This window comes from Lithobates pipiens, unplaced genomic scaffold (assembly GCF_037356315.1).
Source record: "Lithobates pipiens isolate NorthernLeopardFrog02 unplaced genomic scaffold, aLitPip1_a1.2 Scaffold_19, whole genome shotgun sequence".
Taxonomy (NCBI): domain Eukaryota; kingdom Metazoa; phylum Chordata; class Amphibia; order Anura; family Ranidae; genus Lithobates; species Lithobates pipiens.
Window position 1 is genome coordinate 174,494,905 of NW_027507764.1, and position 26,803 is coordinate 174,521,707.

The 26,803-nt window shown below is 45.4% G+C and overlaps 1 protein-coding gene across 2 annotated transcripts in view; it reads right to left on the reverse strand.

Annotated features, from left to right (window-relative positions):
• Window positions 1–26,803, reverse strand: part of GASK1A (golgi associated kinase 1A) — an 83,354-nt gene that overhangs the window by 22,880 nt on the left and 33,671 nt on the right. For both annotated transcript variants that reach the window (XM_077491487.1, XM_077491486.1), the window contains one exon: window positions 24,076–25,464. In XM_077491487.1, coding sequence (XP_077347613.1) covers window positions 24,076–25,464 — 1,389 coding nt within the window. The remainder of the gene's footprint in view (window positions 1–24,075; window positions 25,465–26,803) is intronic.

Sequence of the window (26,803 nt, forward strand, 5' to 3'; positions counted from 1 at the left end):
TAAACCATAACCCTATATAACTGATTTATGCCCTGTGCCTGAAAAACAGAGATGACGTAGCCCTTTCTGCTTGCCAAGCCAGCATAATTACTGTAGCCGTGCTGTGAATTGGATTCTAAAGTACTCTGCTTGCAGCTGTGATTGCTGGATGCTTGTAGTGTGACCTCTTTTTACACTAATATGTCACATTTTCCTGAAATATTACCAAAGCTGAAGTAGTCATTTCTAAGGATAAAGGAAAAAATATTTTATTAAAACCTTTCCTAATAATACAAGCAGTAACTAAAACTGCTTTAATGGGAAAGTCGCCTTTTATTTGGGCAAGGGGTTGTTTCCAACCCATGTTACCACTGAAATTTGCTGCTTCATGTTTAGACTCACATTATAGATGGAGTGTCTTAGGCCGCGTACACACGGGCGGACTGTCTGTCCAACTTAGTCCGCTGAAACGTGTTTCAGCGGACAGTCCGCTCGTGTGTGGGCTTCAGCGGACTTTTTCAGCGGACAGTCTGGCGGACTAAGTCTTTCGGAATTTCCGTAATATTGTCCGTCCAACTTTGGTTTCAGCGGACAGTCCGCTCGTGAGTAGGCTAGTTGGACGGACTAAGTATGGCGCATGCTCAGAAAGGATTTACACGGCCGAAGGTTGCATTGCAGTGTATTGGACGTCGTATTTCTAGTCCCGTCGTACGCGCTGTACACGTAATCGCGCAAGCTTTCAGCGGACTGTCTGTTCATCGTGTGTGGTCAAGTCCGTTCATTCAAAAGTAGGACGGACTGTCTGTCGGATTGTCTGACGGACTTAGTTGGCCAGACAGTCCGCCCGTGTGTACGCGGCCTTAAATGAAACCCTTACTGAAAGAGTAATGACTGAGGATGGTTTGACTGCGGCAAATTTATGCAGGAGTGAGGGCACCAGGGTATGGCAGTGCCCAATGAAGATTGACCTACCTTTGGATCACTTTTCTGAGGACATTTGACTGGTGGTGAGGAGACATGAAATCACCTCCTCACTGTCTGATTTAAAGTCACTGTTAAGCTAAGGAATGTAATTTCTACAATCCCCTCTATTACATTACCCAATGTGCTCAGTGTATGTGGTTCTGTAAACCGACCACAGTTTATCATGGCTGCTGAGCCCTGACACCGTCGTAAGTTTACATGCCTTCATCATCCGCAGCTCTCCTCTGTCCTCCTCCTACCTGCCCCCCCCCCCCGCCTGTCAGCTCTGACTGCTGCTGCTATCATTTCTGAGTGTCATTTGTAATATCCCCTCTATTACATTAACGGAGGTGCCCAGTGTATGTGGTTTTGTAAAAATAAGCCATTCTATACTGTATTTCCTAGTGCTGCTCGGCACTCACGTGACCGGCCGCATCTCTCCTCTCCCAGTCCTACAACTACAGCGGGAGGGGCTGAGATACCCCCACTGACCTCAGCTGGGAGGAGGAGAGAGGTGGGAGCGCCGAGCGGTGCTCGGAAATACAGTATAGAACGGCTTATTTTTACAAAACCACATATACTGGGCACATCCGTTAATGTAATAGAGTAATAGAAGGGATTGTACAAATGACATTTAGAAATGATAGCAGCAGTCAGAGCTGACAGGTGGGGGGGGGGGGGGGGGACAGAGGAAAGCTGCGTATGATGGAGGCATGTAAACTGACCACGGTGTCAGGGCTCAGCAGCCATGATAAACTGTGGCCAGTTTACAGGGGGAATTCAGAAACTGGCAGGATCAGCCAGGTATTTCAGGTGATACACAGCACAAACACTGTGCTGTTGTTCATGCTTTAAAAGCACAGGACCTATTTTTATTCTCTTCTGGGTTACAAACACGTTTACTATATAATGCTGCACTACCATGCCACAATCACATGCATTACGCACACCTGCGGTGCATTCCCATTGAATTTAATGGGGGAGTTGGAAAAGCGGTGCAGCTTGTCAATCTTTGCACACTGAGCTAAAGATGCCAAAGCAAAAGCAGATGCAAAGCAATACTCTGAAAATTTACCTGCCTGCTAGTCCCACAAGACCTAGAGTGCAGTTTAGTAATGTCACTACTGCTCTGCGCACTGTTCTTCAGAAGGCTTCCTGGAAATAAAAACTTTACCTGAAGACCTGAAGTGAATGTATTTCCCCGCTTCTTTCAATTATTATTTTGACTTCACCTCTTCTGCTGGCTTTTGACCATTATTCCAGCAGTCATCAGATCACCGCTCTTCAGGGGGCAGCTCTGACATGGGGAACCAAAGTCCTACATGGACAAAACTTCTACAGTAAAGGTTCCCTTTAAAAGAGAAATATGACCAAAGCTTTTTTGGTAACGGGAGTGCACTTACTTTTGCTCTCCTACAGTAAGCTAATAGCAGGCTAAAGCCTGCTGTCAACTGAGGTCACAGATCTACTCCAGGCTCTGGAAGGATCCCGACCATAATGTCAGGATCCAACCAGCTGCCTGACTGACAGGTGGCTCAGGCTCTCAGTGCTTGGATGTGAGCTATAGCCAGCTATGTCTGCCCAGTGCTGTACACTGGCTTCAGCCCTTCATTTTTCTTATTTTGTTTCCCATCTTTCGTATTGCTCAACACAGTGAAGTTGATCTAATAAAGCAGCAGAGCTTGCTCACTTTCAAGGCGGATTTTCACTAACCTTGAATGTGGTGAAAATCCAGCTGTCAACAAGGCTTAGGAGTGTGTCTTTGTGAATGTTTGACCACTCTTCCAGAAGCGCATTTGTGAGGTCAGGCACTTATGTTGAACGAGAAGGCCTGGTTCACAGTCTTCACTCTAATTCATCCCAAAGGTCTTCTATCGGGTTGAGATCAGGATTCTGTGGAGGCCAGTTCCTCCTCCCCAAAATTGTTTATCCATGTCTTTATGGACCTTGCTTTGTACACTAGTCCAAATCATTTGCTGGGGGGGGGGGGGGGGTTATGTTGTGGGATTGTTTTTCAGGGGTTGGGCTTGGCCCCTTAGTTCCAGTGAAGGGAACTCTTAAGGCCTCAGCACATCAAGCCATTTTGGACAATTTCATGCTCCTAACTTTGTGGAATCGCCCCCTTCCTGTTCCAACATGACTGCGCACCAGTGCACAAAGCAAAGTTGATAAAGACATGGATGAGCGAGTTTGGGGTGGAGAAACTTGACTAGCCTCCACAATGTCCTGACCTCAACCCAATAGAACACCTTTGGAATGAATTAGAGCAGAGACTGTGAGCCAGGCCTTCTCGTCCACATCATTGCCTAACCTCACAAATGCATTTCTGGAAGAATGGTCAAACATTCCCATAGAAACACTCCTGAAACTTGTGCACAGCCAGTGGCATCACTAGAGGGGGGCTTCTGGGTCTATACCCCTGAATATGGGGCCCATAGCCCGAGTCTCTGCAGGGGTCCCCAGCCACCAGGCCATGGCCTCTCTGCAGCCAAGCCACATGACAGAGCTGGCATGCAGAACAGGAGAGCCGGAGAGCGAGCAGGCCACATGACAGCCAGTGGCAGAACAGGAGAGCCAGCGGGCGAGCGAAAGAGCAGAGAGATGACATCATCTCTCTCTCTGCCCTGATGTAAGAGGAGGCTCTCCGGGGGCCATGATGTAAGGGGGACTCTCTGGGGACCGTGATATAAAGGGGTAGGCTCTCTGGGGACCCTAATGTAAGTGGGGAGGCTCTCTGGGGACCCTGCTGTAGGTAGTTAGGTTCTCCGGGGACCCTGATGTAAGGGGGAGGCTCTCAGAAGACCCTTATGTAAGGGGGGCTCTCTGGGGACCCTGATGTAAGGGGGGCTCTCTGGGGACACTGATGTAAGGGGGGGCTCTCTGGGGACCCTGATGTAAGGGGGGCTCTCTGGGGATCCTGATGTAAGGGGGGCTCTCTGGGCACCCTGGTGTAAGGGGGGCTCTCTGGGGACCTTGATGTAAGGGAGGGTGCTCTGGGGACCCTGATGTAAGGGAGGGCTCTCTGGGGACCCCGATGTGATATAGTATATATATATATATATATATATATGTATATATATATATATATATATATATATATATATACATACACACACACACACATGCAGGGCTCAAGTCCTGCGGGAACTCACGGGAACGGAGTTCCTGTACTTTTTCCACAACAGGAACTCAGTTCCCGTTAGCAGCTGAGTCCTGCAAGACTTTGAAGTATGCGAGCTGTATGGCAGGTGCTACACCAGCAGCCGCCCACACAGCTCGCAATAGTAAGTGCCGCACACCTGACCATTCAATCATTGCCAGTAGAGGGCTCCATGACAGCTTACGCTTCGATCTACCTGTCAATCACAGCTAGCTGATGGGTAGATCAGGTCCCTGCTGCTAAGACATTGTATTTAGTCAGACCTCTCGTGATGAGCTCCTCCCCGCCGCCCCTCCTGATTTTCTGTCTCCTCATCTCCCCCCCCCCCAGTCTCCTGCATACTTGCTCTGTGTGTCCCGCTGAATCCCCCCCCCCTCTCTATCTTCAGTGCCATATGATGAGAGAACCCAGAGGAGGAGCACAGCTATTCTGCTCACATGACATGCAGGGAGAGAGGTGAGCTGAGGGAGGAAAATCAGTTTGGGGTGGTAAGCTGAGCACAATACCTGGCAAAGTTTAATGCCAGGAGGTAAGTTTATGTGGAAATATGTGAAGGGTTGGAATAGCAGCGAGTGTGTGTGTTGGAGCCCTGCAGAGTTTTCAGCCCCCCAAGTAGGGATGAGCTTCGTGTTCGAGTCAAACGTAAGTTTGACTCGAACATTGGCTGTTCGTCCGTTCGGCGAAATCCGAACATTTTGGTCCGTTCGCGTCAAATTCGTGTGGCGCTCACGGACCACAATGCACTGCGATAGCGCAATGCATTGCTGGCTCATGATTGGCCAAGCATGCACTGTGACCCCGCATGCTTGGCCAATCGCAGCGCCAGCAGCGAGGAGAGCCATGATTGGCCACAGGCAGGATGCCTGTGGCCAATCATAGCTCAGGCTGTGTAGTGCACGCCCCACACTATATAAGGCCGCCATCGTGGCGGCCTCGTGTAGTGTGTTGGCGTCTGAAGCAGTGGGTGTTCTGTGTACCTTCAACACAGTACACACCGATCGTTTTCGGCCGATTTTCTATCTTGCTGTTGTGTAGTGGTTATTGTCTGCGTGCCCTGACCACAGTATACACCGCTATATTCACCTCACCTATATAGCTAGTGATCTATCTTTTATAATAGAGCTTGCAGTCAGTAGTGTTAGGAGATAGTGCGTGCTGTCTGCGTGCTCTGTACCCAGTACATACCGCTATATCCACCTACATAGCTGTTCTCTATTTGAGCCCACTTGCCATCTGCAGGAGTTATTGGAAGTTGTGTGTGCCTCCAGCACAGCACAGTATACATCTGTATATACCCCTTTATCTCTGGTGTTCTCTGGTTATTGTCTGCGTGCCCTGACCGCAGTATACACTGCTATATTCACCTCACCTATATAGCTAGTGATCTATCTTTAATAATAGAGCTTGCAGTCAGTAGTGTTAGGAGATAGTGCGTGCTGTCTGCGTGCTCTGTACCCAGTACATACCGCTATATCCACCTACATAGCTGTTCTCTATTTGAGCCCACTTGCCATCTGCAGGAGTTATTGGAAGTTGTGTGTGCCTCCAGCACAGCACAGTATACATCTGTATATACCCCTTTATCTCTGGTGTTCTATAATAAAGGCATCTGCAGGAGTTAGTGGGTGTTGTGTGCCTCCAGCACAATATACACTACCCAACTGCTGTTTTACCCAACTCCCTTCAGGCCATTACCATGTCTGGAAGGCCAGCAAGGAGAGGCAGACAGGCGCGAGCCGATAAAAGAGGGCAAGCAGGCTCTGTGTCTAGAGACAACAGTGCTGGTCGTGGACGCGGTGCATTGTCATCAGCACGTGGCCATGGGACATGCTTGTCCTTCTTTTCGGCAGCTGGACATGTTGAACCGCAACATGCCAATGACTTGGTAGAGTGGATGACCAAGTCCTCTTCATCCTCCTCATCCTCTCTCACCCAGTCTCAGGGTAGTAGCAAAGCAGCTGCCAACGCATCGTCTTCCCTCCTCTCAATGTCATCATCAGTGACTCCTTCCCTAGAGCCACCACGTCCTCCTGAGGAGTCTCCTGAACTCTTTGAGCACAGTGTTGGGTACATGCTCCAGGAGGATGCCCAGTGTTTTGTGGGCTCTGATGATGACACTCAGCTAGAGGAAGGCAGTAGCGTGAGTGCAGAGAGAGGGGATGCTCAAGAAGGACAGCAATCTGGCAGTCATGTTCCACAAGCTGCAGCATACTGCCAGGTTTGCTACAGCGATGAAGAGGGAGGGGATGATGAGGGCACTGACTCCACGTGGGTGCCTGGAAGGAGAGAGGAGGAGGAGGTACATGTCCAACGAGGCAGGATGCCCTCCGGGGGCCAGCTTAGGGGCAGCACACCGACTGAATCACACCGCAGAGCTCCGCCTGTGCAGAGCGCTACCTCTGCGCGTTATTCTAAAAGTTCTTTGGTGTGGGCCTTTTTTGAGACGAGTGCATCAGATCGCACCGCTGCTATTTGCAACATATGTCTCAAGCGTATCTCACGTGGCCAAAACATCAGCCGCTTGGGCACCACATGCTTGACCAGACATATGTTGACCTGCCATGCAGCTCGTTGGCAAGCGTACCTCAAAGACCCACACCAAAGAACAAAGCGGACCTCTCCTTGCTCCTCATCAGCTGGCATCTCCAACCCCACTAGACCTTCAGTCCTCTCTGAAACCTGCTCTGAGAGGAATGAAGGTGTAGAATTAGGTGTGTCACAGCCAAGTGCTTCCGGGAACTCTGCTAGCGGTACACCCACGTCCGATTATAGCAGGCAAATGTCCCTGCCCCAGCTGCTGGACCGGCGGAAGAAGTTCACTCCCAGCCATCCACATGCCCAGCGGTTGAATGCTAGCTTGGCTAAATTGCTAGCACTTCAACTGCTGCCTTTTCAGTTGGTAGACTCGGCCCCCTTCCGTGAGTTTGTACAATGTGCGGTTCCTCAGTGGCAGGTCCCCAAACGCCACTTTTTCTCACGGAAGGCGATTCCGACTCTCTACCAGCATGTGGAAGGCAATGTCCTTGCCTCGCTGGACAGGGCGGTCAGCGGTAAGGTGCATATTACCGCTGACTCATGGTTAAGCAGGCATGGACAGGGACGTTACCTGTCTTTCACGGCCCATTGGGTCACTCTTCTGGCAGCTGGGAAGGATGCAGGACAAGGTGCAGTAGTGTTGGAGGTTGTTCCGCCACCACACCTCCAAAATGCTACTATTGGTTGTGACACACCTCTCTCCTCCACCCCCTCCTCTTCTTCCTCCATGGCCTCTTCCAGTGCTCTGTCCTCAGAACCAGCGGTGCTCCGTAGGCGTTCCAGGGGCTACGCAAGTACGCAGGCAAAACTATGCCATGCCGTGCTTGCGCTGGTTTGTTTGGGGGACAGGAGCCACACTGGGGCGGATGTTTTGTCAGCTCTGCAGGGGCAGGCCGAGAGGTGGTTGACGCCACGCCTGCTTAAGCCAGGAATGGTGGTTTGCGACATTGGCACCAACCTCCTCTCCGCCCTCCGACAGGGACAACTGACCCATGTGCCCTGTGTAGCTCACGTCCTTAACCTGGTGGTGCAGCGGTTCTTGGGCAGGTACCCCGGCTTACAGGATGTCCTGAAGCAGGCCAGGAAAGTCTGTGTGCATTTCCGCCGATCATTTAATGCCTGTGCTCGGCTGGCTGAGCTCCAAAAGGAGTTGAACCTGCCCAAGAACCGCCTTATATGTGACATGCCCACCAGATGGAACTCAACATTGGCCATGCTGCAGCGGCTGCACACGCAGCAGAGGGCCATCAATGAGTACCTGTGCGACTACGGCACCAGAACAGGGTCGGGGAGCTCGGTTTTTTCTCACCACGCCAGTGGGGCATGATCAGGGATGCATGCACTGTCCTGTCACCGTTTGAGGAGGCCACAAGGATGGTGAGCAGTGACAGTGCATGCATCAGTGACACTGTACCTCTTGTCCACCTCTTGGAGCATACGCTGCGTGGAATAATGGACAGGGCACTTGAGGCAGAACAGAGGCAGGAAGAGGAGGACTTCCTTGCCTCTCAAGGCCCCCTTTATCCAGTGTGCCACCCATCACACAGGAAGAGGATGAGGAGGAGGAAGAGGAGGAGGAGGATGATTGTGTCAGCATGGAGGTGGAGGCTGGCACTCAGCATCAGCAGCAGCAGCAGCAGCAGCAGCAGCAGTCTTGTAGGGATGATTTACAGTCCCAAGAAACACGTGGACTTGTACGTGGCTGGGAGGAGGTAGCTGCGGATCATGTTGTCCTTAGTGACCCAGAGGACTCCGGACCGAATGCCTCAGCTAACCTACGCTGCATGGCCTCCCTGATCCTGCAAAGCCTGCGGAAGGATCCTCGTATTCTTCGGATCAAGGAGAGGGACCATTACTGGCTGGCCACTCTCCTTGATCCACGGTACAAGGGTAAGGTTGCCGACCTTATCTTGCCATCGCAGAGGGAGCAGAGGATGAGACATCTCCAGGAGGCCTTGCAGAAAGGTCTGTGCAACACGTTCCCAGAGACTGGGAGGTTACAAACTCCTGGTCCTGGACAACGTGTTGCTGAGGCATTGGTCAGAAGGAGCGGTGGAGAAGGTGGCCGTCTGACTGATGCTTTCAGACAATTTTTTAGTCCGCAGCCCCAAGGTATGATCGGTTCCAGCACCCATCGCCAGCACAGTATGCAATTGAGCTACTGGCCTGTCCTGCATCCAGCGTTCTTTCGGAACGCACCTTCAGTGCTGCTGGTGGCTTTGTTACCGATCACAGGGTGCGCCTGTCCACCGAATCAGTTGATCGACTGACCTTCATCAAGATGAATCAGTCTTGGATCACCCACAGCTACCAAGCACCTGAAGCTGATGTAACCGAATAATTTTTTTTGAAATACCACATCCCTTCAAGACTGCCTATGCTGATGCTGAGTGACTGTCCTGTTATGTTGATTGTCTATCCTCTTCCTCCTCCGCTGATATGTTGGAAGAACATTTCTGGTTCTGGTTGATGCCACCAGCCCAATTTTTCTGCCCCTGTTTAACAGGGGCGTTTAAGTACAATTTTTGATGCAATGCTTTGCAGCAGGGCTAATTCCTGCAATCAAACAAGAGTATATGGGAGAGGTTGCAGTGTGGTGGCACCAGCACCAATGCCTAAGGCCCAATTTTTCTGCCCCTGTTTAACAGGGGCGTTTAAGTACAATTTTTGATGCAATGCTTTGCAGCAGAGCTAATTCCTGCACTAAAACTAGAGTATATGGCAGAGGTTGCAGTGTGGTGGCACCAGTACCAGTGCCTAAGGCCCAATTTTTCTGCCCCTGTTTAACAGGGGCGTTTAAGTACAATTTTTGATGCAATGCTTTGCAGCAGGGCTAATTCCTGCAATAAAACTAGAGTATATGGCAGAGGTTGCAGTGTGGTGGCACCAGCACCAGTGCCTAAGGCCCAATTTTTCTGCCCCTGTTTAACAGGGGCGTTTAAGTACAATTTTTGATGCAATGCTTTGCAGCAGGGCTAATTCCTGCAATAAAACTAGAGTATATGGCAGAGGTTGCAGTGTGGTGGCACCAGCACCAGTGCCTAAGGCCCAATTTTTCTGCCCCTGTTTAACAGGGGCGTTTAAGTACAATTTTTGATGCAATGCTTTGCAGCAGGGCTAATTCCAGCAAAAAAACTAGAGTATATGGAAGAGGTTGCAGTGTGGTGGCACCAGCAGCAGTGCCTAAGGCCAAATTTTTCTGCCCCTGTTTAACAGGGACATGTAATTACAATTCTTGATATAATATTTCACAGGAGGGCCCCTTCCTGTGCCCACCCAGAGTAACGGTGAGGACTTATAGTGTTGTGGCACCAGCACCACAACCACCAAAGGTCAATTTTTCTACCACTGTTCAACAATGGCATGTAATTACAATTCTTGATATAATCGTTCACAGCAGGGCGCTCCAGCGCCCACCAAGAGTCACTTTGAGGGCTTACAATGTTGTGGCAAAACCAACACCTTGTTCCGCCATTTCTGCAGAGCATATAGGGCAGGCCCCTACTTTCAAACATCCAACTTACAAACATCTCCTACTTGCAAACGCAAGGAGACAACAGCAAGTGAGATGAAAAAAGATGGACGACAAAACAAATTATACAGGGGTGATAACCCTTCCCTATGTTTTCCAAAAAGCTTAAAAATAGTTTTTTTGACTGGAGCTACACTTTAAAAATGTACCAGTTGAAAATTACAAACAGATTCAACTTAACACAACAAACCTACACAGTCCCTGTCTTGTTTGCACCCTTGTTCCCCTTAATATGCGTACAAGACCCAAATAGGCTGGTAATGGGCAGGGAGGGCTACCCATTCCATTTTTCTCAATGATTTTCAACCAAATTGCAGGAACCAGATATAACATTAAAACCGCAAGCAGTTTTAAATGGTGTTATTTCCGTTTAATGTCATTTTGTGCAGGGACTGTTCTAAACACGGGAAACACGTGGCACTTCACAGGCATACTACAGACACCCCCCAGGCACCATATTTAAAGGAATATTTCACTTTTTTTTTCACTTTAATCGTCATTAAAATCAGTGCTCCCGCCATTTTTAAAAACATTTTAGGCATTGACCCATGTCCCCTGGGGCAGGAGCCAGGTCCCCAAACCCTTTTTAGGACAGTATCTTGCATATTAGCCGTTAAAATTAGCACTTTTCATTTCGAACGTTCGAGTCCTATAGACTTCAATGGGGTTCTAACGTTCGTTCGAATTTGGGGTCCGTTCGAAAGTTCTGGTGCGAACCGAACCGGGGGGTGTTCGGCTCATCCCTACCCCCAAGCTAACATACATCTCCTAAGCAGGAACACATCACTATCTCCCCAAGCATTCTGTCCAGATAATGTGCAGTTAATTTATGACCTTTCAGTTTAACGCTATGTTATCCAAACTCTGTTCAATGAAAAGTGTAAACTCACCACATAAACACTCTATATACAAAATAAAATTACTAAAATTACCCAATAAAGATCAGAACATGATGTTCACATTTGCATGGAAGCACAATTGAACGAATGCTGATTATTCAGAGAATTACCGTATTTATGTTTATTGAGAATAGTTTTTTTTTTATGTACTAACAGTTAGGCCCCTTTCACACGTGCGGACATTATGTCCGTATTTCATCCATCCGTTTGCGGATGATATACGGGCATACATTCATCCCTATGGGATAGCGGGTGTCTGCGGATGAACATCCGCAGACACCCGCTATTGTCCGCCTCCGCTACTGTCCGATTCTGCAGACGGAGGAAAATCCTATTTTTCTATCCGTCTGCAGAGCGGATCAGATGAACACGGACAGACGGTCCGTGCTCATCCGATCCCCATAGAGGAGAGCGGAGAGCTGACAGGGCGGTCCCTGCACAGTGTGCGGAGACCGCCCTGTCCGCCGCCGGCTCAGCGGGGACAACGGAGCGATCCCCGCTGAGCAAGCGGATCATCACGGGGCGGATCATTACTGATCCGTCCCGTGTGAAAGGGGCCTTAAGCTTCATACACACACGAAAATTGAATGAAAAATACCACTTTTGAAGCGTTAGTGCATATGAGTGTATCATTTTTTTCTTTTTTTGGTGGGGGAGTGGATCTTGGGTGGGAGTTCCCACACTTTTTTCCCCAGGACTTGACCCCTGCACACATGTATATTATTTACAAGTGTATGCCTGCCCAAGCGTATGACTTTCTTTACTTCGCTGCTATGGACTCCAGCCACAGATCTTTTGTAGACCTAGCAACGCCCCTGTGCACAGCCTTCCCAGAAGAGTTGAAGCTGTTGTAACTGCAAAGGGTGGGCCAACTCAATAGATGACCCTACGGACTAAGACTTGGATGCCATTAAAGTGTAAAGGCAGGCGTCCCAATACTTTTGCAATATATTGTATAAAAATAATACATATATAACTGTGGGCATAGGATTGTGCATATAGGATTGTCATTTTTTACCTCTTTTACTGGTTGAACTAGATGGTGTCTTTTTTCAACCAGACTATGTAACATATATTTTTCAGAATGTTACACAGTTCTGAAGTATAAATGAACTTGGACAAATTTCCTGAAGTTATTTCCTTACTAGAATGTTTGTATGGTTATTTGCAGACACTGCTACATTTTTTTTTTTTTTTTTACAGACTATACACAGTAATTGCACTTAATTGAACCCAGAAAATACAAGTTTGCTGTCCTTCCTTTCTAGGAAGTCTGACCTGCAACTATCTTCAGAGTATGGCGGGGAGCTCTAAGAATGAATCTTTGACAGTCTGGGATGCAATGTAAACACCATGAAATAAATGAAGCTTAGTAACATGAGTCCAGACAAAAGACAACACTTGCTTCTCTGCTCTGCTCTGCCCTCTGTTTAAAGAGCGGTTGAGAAGCAAATAGAGCCTGCTGGTTTAGGAAGGCTGCCATACTTTAGACCAGTGAGCACACACAGAATGTGTGTTCAGCTAGAAACTCTCCCATAGCAGTTAACATTGCACAGATTCATGGGAAAAGACCATTTAGCTGTCTGGAGGGGGGGGTTGCACTGAAAAGCAAGCCATATTTAACAAGTATGTGAAATCCACATAGTGCTGTGATAAAAGGAAATTGGAAACAAAGAGTTTGGAAAGCTATATCTAAAAAAGAGAGCTATGTTTGATGCAATATACTGTATATATTTATTATATAGCTCAATACTTTTTATATAAAAACAGAGCAAAACTACTTTTTTTTTTTTTTTAAAGCCTGTGGTCGAACTAACACTCCGTGCAAAAATAAAGTACACACACAAAACGTGAAAACACAAAAAAGTGCACAGGGTATACACTTGGTCCCTCTCCGAAGAGGAAGGACCCTTACCCTGATCCCCAGGGGAGCAAGACTACTGACAGGGACTGAGATACTTCCCTGGCCCACCTAGCCGAAACCAGACGGACCCTGTTCTCTGTGACGTCTGCAGAAACAGACCAACCCAAAGTACTAGGTGGGGCTTTCCCGAAAATGAGACCCCATGAGAGAAACCAGGCAAGAAGGCCATGTCCACCCTTTCCCAAGACTTTCAGGGCAGGCCCAAGGACCTACACCCTACTAATTGTGCAGTGAAAAAAGTATACAAAGCAACACTAGTATTATACTATTTCCAAATACAAAAGTACTTTAAAATTGTATTCCAGACACTTCCATCCTCCTCTTTGCCCCCTCATCTCACCTCCTTCAACTTATTGCTAGGTTACCTAAACTTAAACTGCGCAAGCATTTCTGGAAAAGCAATAAAGATGTGGAACTCCCTTTCACAGTCAGAGGATTGTATTGTAGATGACCTTAGAAAACTATAAGCCTCTACGACTATGTAACTAATATATAACCTACTTTACTTACCTAAATCCATGGTCCTGGATCTTCTATCTTCTTCCCTGCGGAGGTGGACGGTCCACTTTCAGAAGGTTGGTATTGCACAGAATGCAGCACTGGATCTACTAGTCATCAATCCTGGAAGTGGCTACATCAAGGGACACGAACAGTGAAGTAAAGCTGGCCATACACTGCCAGTTTTCCCGGGGACCAGCTGAACTTCAATCAGTGTTGCTTTCCCTGCTCAACAGAAGTCGTTTGTTAGCTCTACTTCTGTTGAAGATACATATTGGAAACATTTTCTCAATCATTGACTGCAGTCAATCAGGTGGGTGCAGCTGTCAAAATACAATGTCCCAGCAAGGGAGGGGGCGAGCAGTGTTAATTTTGTAGACGAAAATATTTCATCACAGTTTTTGACAGCTCTCAGAGCCGGTTCACACAGGGGCGACTCAGATCCGACTTCAGGTCGCCCCTAGTCGCCTTAAGTCGCGCTACATGTAAAAATCAATGTAAGTGAATGAGAGCCGTCTTAATGCACACTACTGATGTTGCTCCGACTTCAGAAAAGGTTCAGACTTCAGAACAGTCCCAGCATCCTCTGGGACTGTGACATCATAATGGGCGGGGACATCATCCTGTGATGTTCCTATATAAGTTGCCGCACGCCGCGTGTCCTGTCATTGTGACTGGAGACAGCGATGAGGCAACATCTCCAGAAGAGAAGAACAGAAGAACAGAAGACGGCAGCAGCGGCGACAGAAGACCGGCAAGAAGAACCGAAGAGGGGAACAAGACCCCCGAAGAGGGGGACAAGACCCCCGAAGTCGGAAGAAGAGGGCGGCGGCGAAGAAGAAAGCCGAGCTCCTCCGCTAGTGAAAGAGCTAGCAAAAGAGCAGAAGATAGCGGAGGAGTCCAGCGAGAAGACCCCCGAAGACGGAAGAAGACCCCCGGAGCTGTGCAATAAACTATTTTAACCCTTGTATGTTGTGTTTTTTTTACATTTTTTTCACAGGTGAAGGGGTAGGGGCACATTGTACCCCATACTCATTCACATAGGGTGGGGGGCCGGTATCCGGGGGCCCCTTATTAAAGGGGGCTCACGGATTCCGATAAGCCCCTCGCCCTCAGACCCCGACAAGCAACGGCCAGGGTTGTTGGGAAGAGGCCCTTGTCCTCATCAACATGGGGACAAGGTGCTTTCGGGTGGGGGGGGGGCGCACGGCCCCCCTTCCCCAAGGCACCCCCCCATGTTGAGGGCACGCGGCCTGATACGGCTCAGGAGGGGGGCGCTCGCTCGTCCCCACCCCTTTCCTGGCCGCCGGGTAGCGTGCTCGGATAAGGGTCTGGTATGGATCTGGGGGGACCCCACAAACGTTTTTTCGGTGTAGGGGGTTCCCCTTAAAATCCATACCAGACCTAAGGGCCTGGTATGCTCTCGGAGGGGGAACCCACGCCGTTTTTAATTTTTTTTAAATTTGGCGTGGAGTTGCCCCTTGAGAGCTCATTCTCTGATTGGCCACGGAAAAAGTTGCCTGGCCTGGGGCGACTTAAAGTTGTGTTGTAAGTCACCCCAAGTCGTGTTCAAGTCGTGTCCAAGTTGCCTCCAAAAGTCGTGTTGAAAGTCGTGTTGCCCCTGTGTGAACTGAGCCTCAGTGATGAAAAGTAAACAAAATTAAAATAAGAAGTCAATTGACGAAAACTATGATGAAAATCAATTTAAATTTTCATGCATTTTTTAATAAAATCTACGGTACATTTTTGTTGACTAAAATCGAATGGGTTTAGTTAAATTGGAATGCATTATTTAAGCATTTCTCTAGAATTTCCAAACTAATGATATACTCCTGGAGTAAAAATCTAATAACATGTTAATATTTAGGGTATTGAGGTTTGAACATGCACTACAGACACAAATTTAGCCGTTGTGATATATAATGCCTTTAATGGCTGTGTGTTGAGTTATTTTGAGGGGACAGCAAATTTACACTGTTATACAAGCTGTACACTCACTACTTTACATTATAGCAAAGTGTCATCTCTTCAGTGTTGTCACAGGAAAACATATAATAAAATATTTACAAAAATGTGATGGGTGTACTCACTTTTGTGAGATACTGTATGTACATGCGGCCCAGTGTAAACCACTTACCATGCTGAGAGCGGGTTCCCTTTACTCTCCCAGCATGTTAGCTGGCGGTGAACGGTAAGCTCCGATGCATACTTGCGATCATGAGCTTTCCAAATGCCTAACCAAGGGGTTAAGCTGCACACGGAGATCACATGTGTGTCCATTATCTTTCTTTAGAAAAATCTTTTATAAATATGCAATCTCTGATTGCTAGAATATAATTGTTTATGAAGCAATAATTCTAGCATAAGACCTCCTCTGTAACGCTAAACTGATAACCTGTAGAAATGTTTAAAGCGTCGCCCGTGGAGATTTTTAAGTACCGTATATATCGGCGTATAACACACACCTTTTGCCGTGTAAAATCAGGGGAAAATCGTGGGTGCGTGTTATACACCGATCCCTGCTGTCTCTGAGGGGAAGGAGGGACCGAGCGCCAATGAAATAGACAGAGCCAAGTGTACTTTGTACTCGGCTAGGCTTGGCTTGGCTCTGCACGAAGTCACTCCATCCCACCTCTCTGCTGTCTCTGAGGGGAAGGAGGGACCGAGCACCGACTAAATAGATCGAGCCGAGTGTACTGTGTACTCGGCTAGGCTCAGCTCCACTCGCAGTCATGCCCAGTCCTGCTTCCTAGCCTTTATGTCCCGCCATTGGACCGGTGTTGTGCCCATCATAGGAGCCGGGCCAAGGGGCGGGACTGCGACACAAGCCGAGAGGAGCCAAATACACAGGACATCCGGCTCTGTCTTGGCGGCGCTTAAAAGTTAAAATATCATGCTGCAATTTTGGGCAGAGCTGCAGATGGACACTGGAAGGCTTCAGATGGACACTGGGCAAGGCTATAGATGGACACTGGGCAAGGCTGCAGATGGACACTGGGAAAGTCTGCATTGATGGGCATTTAAAATCGAAGTTTTTTTTCCTTAAACTTCCCTCCTAAAAGTTTTTTTCCTTAAACTTCCCTCCTAAACTTGGGGTGCACGTTATACGCCGCCACGTGTTATACACCGATAAATACGGTACCTTAGTTTGTCGCCATTCCACTGCACAATTTTAACGCATGATATGTTGGATATCTATTTACTCAGCATAACATCATATTTCACATTATACAAAAAAATTGGGCTAACTTTACAGTTTTTTTTTTTTTTAATTCATGAAAGTGTATTTTTTCCCAAAAAATTGCATTTGAAATACCGCTGCGCAAATACAGTGTGACATAAAATATTAAGGAAAAAAGAAAATAACTGCGCTAAGGTTAAGAATGTGAATGTGTAAATGTGTAAATATATAAAGAAATTCCTGTGAGGATATTAAGCTGCGGCTTCGCTATGTCACATGCATGCAAATAAGAAAACGAAAAATCATAAGCCGCGCTAAATGGATACCAAAGCAAATACAACCAACTATTTGTGCAATAATATAAAAATAAATATTGGAATAGATATTAGTAGATGCAACCAACTGCTAGTGCAAAATATGCAAGTAAATATTGAAATAGATATTATATAGGGTATGGCAACCCTATATGTGTAAATACATATACGTGATACAAAACATATAAGTATTGAAATTTCTGATCCCAAAAACCCACAAATGCTGATGGGCACGTAAATTAAGAATCAGTGACATACACCTATGATAAAAATAAACATATAAAGTATAAACACCCAGTGTATGAACAATGAGTCCGTATAAAGAACAAGAAGGGGTTAACGTGAGACCAAAATAAAGTCCTCTGGGTAAAAACCACACTAATCCTGGAAATCCAAATATGGGAGCAGTTATGTTCAATCCACCACCAACACACGATAAGATTTACTGCTTACCAGATATGATTGACCCCCCACTACAGAGGGTCACACGGGGCTTTATAGGGATGGACGTCACTTCCAACCGCAAGGTAAAGGGGTTCCTCGATGTCTTCCTGGCTTCGCTCTTTTAGGAACTCTTGGGAAGAAAACTCACTCCCGGACACTCAACTCAGTAGTCCAAACAGACTCAGAGCCAGGGGCATAAGTGTGTAAAAGAAAAAAGCGCCTTAAGTCCGTGGCGCCGGCCGGACACACACGGACAAACTCGTTCTCCTGGAACCCGTCACAAAACCGAGGTGAATGTAGCGCACCGCACCGCCGGCGCCACGGACTTAAGGCGCTTTTTTCTTTTACACACTTATGCCCCTGGCTCTGAGTCTGTTTGGACTACTGAGTTGAGTGTCCGGGAGTGAGTTTTCTTCCCAAGAGTTCCTAAAAGAGCGAAGCCAGGAAGACATCGAGGAACCCCTTTACCTTGCGGTTGGAAGTGACGTCCATCCCTATAAAGCCCCGTGTGACCCTCTGTAGTGGGGGGTCAATCATATCTGGTAAGCAGTAAATCTTATCGTGTGTTGGTGGTGGATTGAACATAACTGCTCCCATATTTGGATTTCCAGGATTAGTGTGGTTTTTACCCAGAGGACTTTATTTTGGTCTCACGTTAACCCCTTCTTGTTCTTTATACGGACTCATTGTTCATACACTGGGTGTTTATACTTTATATGTTTATTTTTATCATAGGTGTATGTCACTGATTCTTAATTTACGTGCCCATCAGCATTTGTGGGTTTTTGGGATCAGAAATTTCAATACTTATATGTTTTGTATCACGTATATGTATTTACACATATAGGGTTGCCATACCCTATATAATATCTATTTCAATATTTACTTGCATATTTTGCACTAGCAGTTGGTTGCATCTACTAATATCTATTCCAATATTTATTTTTATATTATTGCACAAATAGTTGGTTGTATTTGCTTTGGTATCCATTTAGCGCGGCTTATGATTTTTCGTGACATAAAATATTGCAACGACCGCCATTTTATTCTCTAGGGTCTCTGCTAAATATATATATATATATATATATATATATAAAACATTTGGGGGTTCTAAATATTTTTCTAGCAAAAAATAAGGATATTAACTTTTTCTCCCATATTCTTTATAAACCTCTCTCACACCCTTACAGAGTGCAATCTCTTTTACATTTTGTATTGTTTCTGTATGCCCAATGTCATTATAACATTTTAGACCTTTTTTATCCCCCCCCCCCTTACACATAGGAAATTCCAGGCATCAGTATGTTATACGTAGTTACAGGTAACTATGTATATGACATACCTGGCCGATGCCCCTGAAAGCTAGAAATCACTTAAGCAGACACTACTGCTTCAGTTATCTAAGTGATCCCTGGAGGCCGTAAAAGCAGGGGTACACAGCCCCTTAAGATTGATCCGATAGCACATCATCAGGGGCCAGCTTCAAGTACTTGGAAAACACACCGAGGTTCCCAATGCCAAAGGAAAGGAGGATGGCAGAGCAGGACCCAATGTTGGGTGGTAATAACAGCAGAAAAAAAGCCAGATTCAATGTGCTTGTGAAGATATTCTTTAGCTATTAGGTATAAGTGTAGATCACTTTGCGGGCCATCTACTAGGATGGAGAACCACAGCCACATTTTCAGTGCCAGCTCATCTCAGGAGAAGCACAACGTAATATCCATAATAAATATAACATGGCTGAGCCCTATTTCCTCTGCTGGAACCTATAAGTTTAAGAATCTTCAGTCTATGGTGATCTCCTCCAACCTACCAGTACCTTTATAAAGCCAACAAAAATCAAAGAGGCAACGCAGGTTTACGTTAAATACTTTTGACTCGATGAGTTATCTTTAAATGCTTTTATCTGCAGGAGCAAAAACAGTAATCCAACAGTGCCTCTAGGGAAATGACTTCAAAAAGAATGCAAAGTTTACCTCAATAACTTCTGTATAACTTAGTAGTAAAATAGTCCAGAAGGAAACGCTTAGCAGAATTACTACCATGTGCCCTCTGTTTGTCCTTTATGAAAACACGCATCCCAGTACTAATCTTGAATAACTTCATAGACCTGATGTAGTGAAGGCTTTGCAGGAAATATATTAAAGTAAAATAGCAAATAGATACTACTAGCTGTACAGGTTGATACTATGCATATTTTAAAGAGGAACCTAAATGCATGGGAACGCAATAATTGTTGGTCCACCTAAAAATGCATATTGTTAAAGTCTCCTTAGTTTCAGGATTCATTTTCTTAACTACAGTTATTGCAGCAGCTGCAACTATGATTAGTTTATTGATTTGAACAGGGGGCATATGAAAACCAAGAGGCCTAAACTGCTACCACAAAGGTTTTTACTTAAAGTGGTTGTATACTCAATTTTTTAACTTTTACCTACAGGAAAGCCTATAATAAGGCTTACCTGTAGGTAAAAAAAATATCTCCTAAACCTGTACGGTTTAGGAGATATTCCCCTCGGTATGTGCCGCTGACTGCAGCGGCGCATGCGCACAAGGGGATTCTCTGCCTGAAAATCCGGCAGTGGCCGACCGGCCGGAATGAAGTCTCCCGCGCGCATGCGCGGGAGTGACGATATCACGGCTCCGGCCACTCACAGCGCCGGAGCCGCGATACCCCGAAGAAACGCAGAGGGAGCATGTCGGCTCCCTCAGCGTGGATCGGACCAGATGTCGGGGCCTCGTTCTAAGGTAAGTATTTCATAATGAGCTAGTATGCGGTGCATACTAGCTCATTATGCCTTTTGCTTTGCAGGTTTAAAAAAAAAAAAAGTTTGCGGGTTTACTACCGCTTTAAAGTATGACTAAAGGTTAGTTTCCTACTTAGTTTCATACTTTCCTATTCTGTGCAGTTGGTTTTTTGCACAGCGTGGCCCGATCCCCCTCTTTTAGAGTCACTCAGAGGAGCTTCTAGCTCCTCCTCTTCTCAAGTGCACCGTCGGAGAAACGCTCTCCCTTGGGGCACTCGTGCGAATATGCTCCCGTGTCCTGCTGCTACGTTTATTGACACAGATAACAGGACTCGGCCCCACGCCCAGAACCTGATAAATATTCAGGGCTAGGTGATTTGAAACTATTTACTGCATACAATACACATACACACTACATACAACATATATGCACATGCATACAACATACATACTGCATACACATTGTGGCCATGTGAAGCCCTGGCACTTTGAAAACACAGGAGAAAGGGATAAAGGATTCTCAAGAATACAGTTTAAGTGGCTCAAGAATGTCAGTTTTGAGTGACTTTTTTCTGGGTCTGGATCTCAGAGACTTCAAAATGCTTCGGGTAGGAAGAAGTCTCCAACCCATTGTGTAGAACTTGCCAGAGACCAGCAGGGTGTGGGCAGGTGTTTACAGCCTTTATAATCTAGCACCTGAGAATAGTTTGGTGCCCACTCGAGAGATAGGAGGTATCTGTCCCGGAGCTTAGGAGACAGGCGTGAGTCAGCATCTCTATGTGCTACTATCTGTGTGCGTTACATTTGAGAAAGAAGATTATCTGGAGGAAACAAACAAGGGCCTGTTGATTAAGGACAGAGGAGCTGTGTGCATTGAAGAGCTTGAAGGAAAATGTGTGTATTGAAGATCTTGAGTTAAAGTAGCTGTGTGCATTGGTCAGGGGGATCATACCTATGGCCTAGGCTTGAGGCCAGAAGCAGTTGTGTGGCAAGAGCCAAGAGGCTGAAGTATGTTGGCTCGTTATTAAGTTTCGGTGGAAAACCTGCACAAGCTAATTTCTGTGTGAACTTTTCATTCTCTTTAATAAAAGTGAGTCAGAAAGACTTCAAAATGCTTTGGGTAGGAAGAAGTCTCCAACCCAGTCTGTAGAACTTACCAGAGACCAGCAGGGTGTGAGCAGGTTTTTACAGCCTTTATAATCTAGGACCTGAGAATAGTTTGGTGCCTACTCAAAAGATAGGAGGTATCTGTCCAGGAAACAAGAAGGCTTCACCTTAGGAGATGGGCATGAGTCAGTATCGCTCTGTGCTACTAGCTGTGTGTGTTGAGTTTGGGAAAGAAGATTATCTGGAGGAAACAAAGGAGGAGCTGTGTGCATTGAAGAGCTTGAAGTAAAATGTGTGCATCCAAGAGCTTGAGTTAAAGTAGCTGTGTGCATTGGTCAGGGGGATCATACCTATGGCCTAGGCTTGAGGCCAGAAGCAGTTGTGTGGCAAGAGCCAAGAGGCTGAAGTATGTTGGCTTGTTGTTAAGTTTCGGTGGAAAACCTGCACAAGCTAATTTCTGTGTGAACTTTTCATTCTCTTTAATAAAAGTGGGCCGGAAAGTCCTTAAACAGAACTTCTGGAGTAGAATGAACTCACTGAGAAGAACTACAACTGAGCTAACATTTATCCAATGTCACAACATACATATGCAATTAGACACTTCTTTGGTGGTATTGCTGGAATATTCAATTTCCTGTGAACCCGATCTTGCCAGTGGAAAAGCTTGGGGGTGATGGTGGCGTTTATAGCTTCGCCTACTGGGGCAGCTAACCTTTACCCTGTCCATTTTGCTCTTGCACAGCTCCTCCTCCTCTCCAAACAGCCAGTGAATAAGGAGTGCAACATGCATTAAAATTACTTCATGCACACTGATCTTTGTTTACATCTCCAGAATAGGAAATGTAGGAATTGTGATGTAAGATGTAACGAATACAGAAATGACCTGGCAACCAGAACAAAATTCTGGCATTGCTGGGTCAATTCCGGTAAGTTCCCAAGATTGACAATTGCAAAAGCTTTTACATATTTGTTCGATGAGTGCAAAAAAATACACATTGATTTTGCCAGGAATCTTGTGAGCCGATAACTTCCTGTGCTCTTTGCCTGTGCATGAGAATGGGTTATAAATGTGAGGTGAGAGATGGAGATGAGGAGAGGTCTGTGCTTATTGTAAAACATCAGAAATGAAGTAGACAGGGCTGACTACACATGCTTAGGATTTCAGAGCTCTGTTGTAATGTCAAAGAGGAAGGCAGGAGCATACTATATTTTTGACACATCTTTTATTTTGCTGTACTTACCACATGTTTTAAAGTGGTTCTAAAGCCTTAAGGTTTTTTTTTTTACCTTAATTCATTCTATGGTAAAAAAAAAAAAAAACTTCTGTGCTGCAGCATCCCCCTAGTCCCACCCTTTTTCTTACCTGAGCCCAATCTGATCCAGCGATATGCACGAGAGCGACAGCTCTTGCTGCTGTCTCCCTCCTCATTGGGCAGATTGGCTCCCACTGCTGTCAATCAAATGATGTGACGAGGGAGGGGGGCAGGGCCGAACCACCCACTCTGTGTCAACAAACGCAGATAGGGAGGTTTGTGAGTGAGCATGCAGGCGTGCCCCCGTGGAGAGCAGGTTTCCGTGGTGAAACTCACTGAAGAGGAGTGGCCTGGAGTGCCAGCAGGGGATCCCAGAAGAAGAGGATCGGGGGTTGCTCTGTGCAAAAGCATTGCACAGAGCAAGTAAGTATAACACGTTTGTTATTTTAATAAAAAAAGGGTTTAATATCACTTTGAGGGATAAAGACATAGAGAAATGAGCATATATTTCAGAGATGTAATAAAGGTGTATTTTTTATTTTGCCTTTACATACGCTTCGTTTTTTGTGACTCTGTTGCAAAGTTTATTACCTGGGGATCCTGCCAATTAACAGCAATTCCCGCCATAGGCTGACAACACTGCTTATTGCAATGCAGTGACTTTGTGTTGTCAGCCTGCAGCAGGAAGTGAATTTACTGGCATGATCTTGAGGTATGAAACTTTGCAACAGATTCGCAAAAAAAAAGATTTGCTTAAGAAAAGTATACAGCGAGCCATAATTGACTTACATACTGGAAAATTGTTTTGGGATTTACACATACCTTAACAATCCTGCTGCTTTTTGTCTTTTTCAAGTAAATGTGCATTGAAAAGAAGCAATACAAAAGTATATAAAAATAACTAATATTTAAATTAAATAAACACTAGGATCATTTCTGGCCCACAGCAAATTGGGCATTGTATAGAAAAAACTTGGGGGAGGGGGGGTTAACTGGTATAGTGCCCTTATCTGGCCAACTCAAATGTAATAAAACAAGTATTTAATTTTTTAAATGGCTGCCAATATAAAAGTTTACAGTCATATACAGTCATATAAATATAGTTGGAGAACAACATGTGTTTCCATTGTTGGCTTGCTGGGGACATTTTTTTTTTTTAGTACATGTTGAGCCAATGATGCAACACTGATTTCTCATGATAATACGTTCATTGAGAACCTGCCTATATATCTAGTCATTCTGTTTAACACTTAGTTCAGTGGTTCTCAACATCAGTCCTCAAGTATCCCCAACAGGCCATGTTTTGGGAACTTCCCTTAGATAAAATAGCTCGTATTAATAAAATGCCATTGATATTGATTTAAAGCAGCTGTGCAAAGTAAAAGAAAACCTCAAAACATGGATCGTTGAGGGTAGGTTGAGGACTGAGGTTGATGACCACTAATCTAGTTTATACATTGATCATTGTCCTCCAAATTTTCCTTTAAGATACTTATGTGTATACGGTTTACTGATCTAAATGGATATAAAATATCATACCTGCAGGAGAAAATCAAACAAACCCAACTTGGCCCATTCTGTGTGCTTGATGCCCACGCATGGTGGAGTATCAATAGGTGTGACAGAGTCTTCCATGCCACATCTGTGTTTCAGCATTTCCTGATATGCCAACCAACCTACATCATGAGAGTTCTGGTCATTGTTAGTGTCATTTAAGTGCTTGATGTCTGGATCCCACCATACAATAGGCCTTACAGCACCATTTGTGTACTTATATGGCAGTAAGTCACTTGTAAATATCCGAGCGACAGTTGGAAGACTGCGATTCAGTCCTAACACTCTATCAAGGTGAAATGCTAACACCTCATATAAATCAGTGGGTCTTTTGATTAATCCACAGGACCCCTGTGTGCAGTGACTCTTTCCCTGGCAACTGCCTTCTAGCTGGCTTTGACACAAAGCAACTTTAAGAACCTGTCCATGTGCAGGAATCCTGGACTTTGCAACAATCTCACCCTCTGCCAATAACTTCATCTTCTGTAAATCATCAGAAGAAAACCACGGGGGAGAATTTTCTAGGACGCCTTCACTTTTTACTGGTGGTGGCTTTGAATTAAATTTCAAGCAGTCCGATCTTAAATATGTTTTTTGTTTTGTTGTATCCTGGAAAAAAACGGTTTTACTGCTCAAGTTTTCTCTGGCACTTTCCCCATTCTTCACAACGTCTGCTTTCGATGAGGTTGGAAACTTATCTAATAGAACTACGTTTTCATCAGTTTTCTGCATATCTGGCAGAACTGGGGAGTCGTTTTTAAGTTTCATGCGCACTTTACTTTTAACAGTTTGTACTGGCTTATTCTTACGCAAAATAGGTTTAGGGAAGATGTTCCTTTGTTTCAGATTTTGGAGATCCTTGCCAGCAAGGAGACGCATCTGATTTTCTGGAAACCTTTCTACAAATTTATTTTCATTGGCTGCTAGTGTAATATTCTTTGGTCTAATTCCTGTGGCATTTCTTACAGTATGTGAATGTTTTTTGACCATAGACTCTTTATCTTTGGTTTTATAATGGTTAGTTTTTCTTTGTGGTTGCTTGCTAAGCTGTTCTAAACTCTTCTTCTCCTTGCAGTCGCGGCTGCTGTTAGTATGTATATGCACGTCTTGGTGGTATTTCTGCAGGCCAGATTCCCAGCTTCTGTGGTTATTATTTTGAGCAAGTTTAGGGATGAAGTCCATAGTGTCAGCCCATAGCCTTTTGTGTCGAACCACTTTCCTGTGTTGTATTTTCTGTTGAAAATCAATGTTTTCAGCTATGTCTGCTGGTAATGCAGGAAAACTGTTAATTATCACCAAAGAAAAAGCAAAAAGGAAGAAAAACCCTGCAATAGGCCTCCTCTTCAAACACATTCTGAACCACAACCTCAGGGCCTACAAGAAGAATCAAAGGCATGTGAGTTATTAGTGAAATATACTATATATTAATATTCATTGATAGTTATTGTACCTGTCACTGTTTTATAACATAAAAACAATATGGAAAATCCGCGCAAAGTTTATAAACCTAAAATCAGCCGGCTAAAAATTGTGATACCAGTTCCTTTTTTAAGTAGAAAACAAAGCAGCGCCTTTAAACATATAAAATAAAGTGCAACAAGTGCAATGTGAAACAGCATAAACAAATTGAGCACAAGGTACAAATATTACATCACTTATAATTCATCACATATAATGGGTGAGAGAAGAGACTAAAGTTACACTCTCTTAGCCCTTGTACACGCGGTCAAACATTCCGACAACAAAATCCGTCGGATTTTGTCCGAAACTTGTGTTGCATACACAAAGTTGTCGGAAAATCTGATCGTACGTAACGTGATGACGTTATTTCGTTACGACGGGACTACGTTCAGGCTAGTAGCCAATAGCTTTGGTCTAGGAATTTGATCTGAGCATGCGTGGCACTTTGTCCGATCGGAATTCTCTACACACAATCGGACAAATTCCGATCAGGTCATGTTGTCGGAAAGTTTTATAGCCCAGCTCTAAAACTTTGTCCATCAGATATTCCGACGGAAACAGTCCGATGGAGCCCACACACAGTCGGATTATCCGACAATACGGTTCGATCGGACATTTTCCGCTGGAATGTCCGACCGTGTGTACAAGGGCTTAGAGGTGCAAAGAGTGCAATATAAAGTGCATATACTGTGTGTCCATGTCCTATATTAATTTTGACTACAAAAGACACACTAGGGTTTATTTTCAGGGGGTCTTATTGATTTACTACAGTGTTGTCATCTTCTGGAAAAAAACAAAATAAAATATCCTGATCCTTTAAAGAATGATAGACAGCTCAGTGCTTGTGCTGTGTCATTTACCCTTCTCTGTGTTCTAACAAACCTGGAATAAAACAATAAAATGTTTTTTTTTTTTTAAAGTTCCTGTGTCCCCTGTCTTCCCTCCCCCCTCTCCTCCTGTCAGCTCAGGAGTCAGCATGAAATTCTGTAATCCCAAAACCTTGCTTAAAGTCCTTGTAAAATATGTAATCTGTTCTGTAAAAACATGATATAATGTGCAGTGCGTCTCCTTGTGTAACTTTATTGTTGAAAATACCTTAATTACAGCACTGCTGGGTGCTCACGTGACCTGCCAAAGCTCTTCTTCCCCACTGCAAATACTTCAGAGGGAGAGGCCAAGATTGCTTCTGTTGTCAGCCCCACTCCGAGCACTGCAGAGGGAGGGGACGCTGACATCAGTCGGGAAGGAGAGG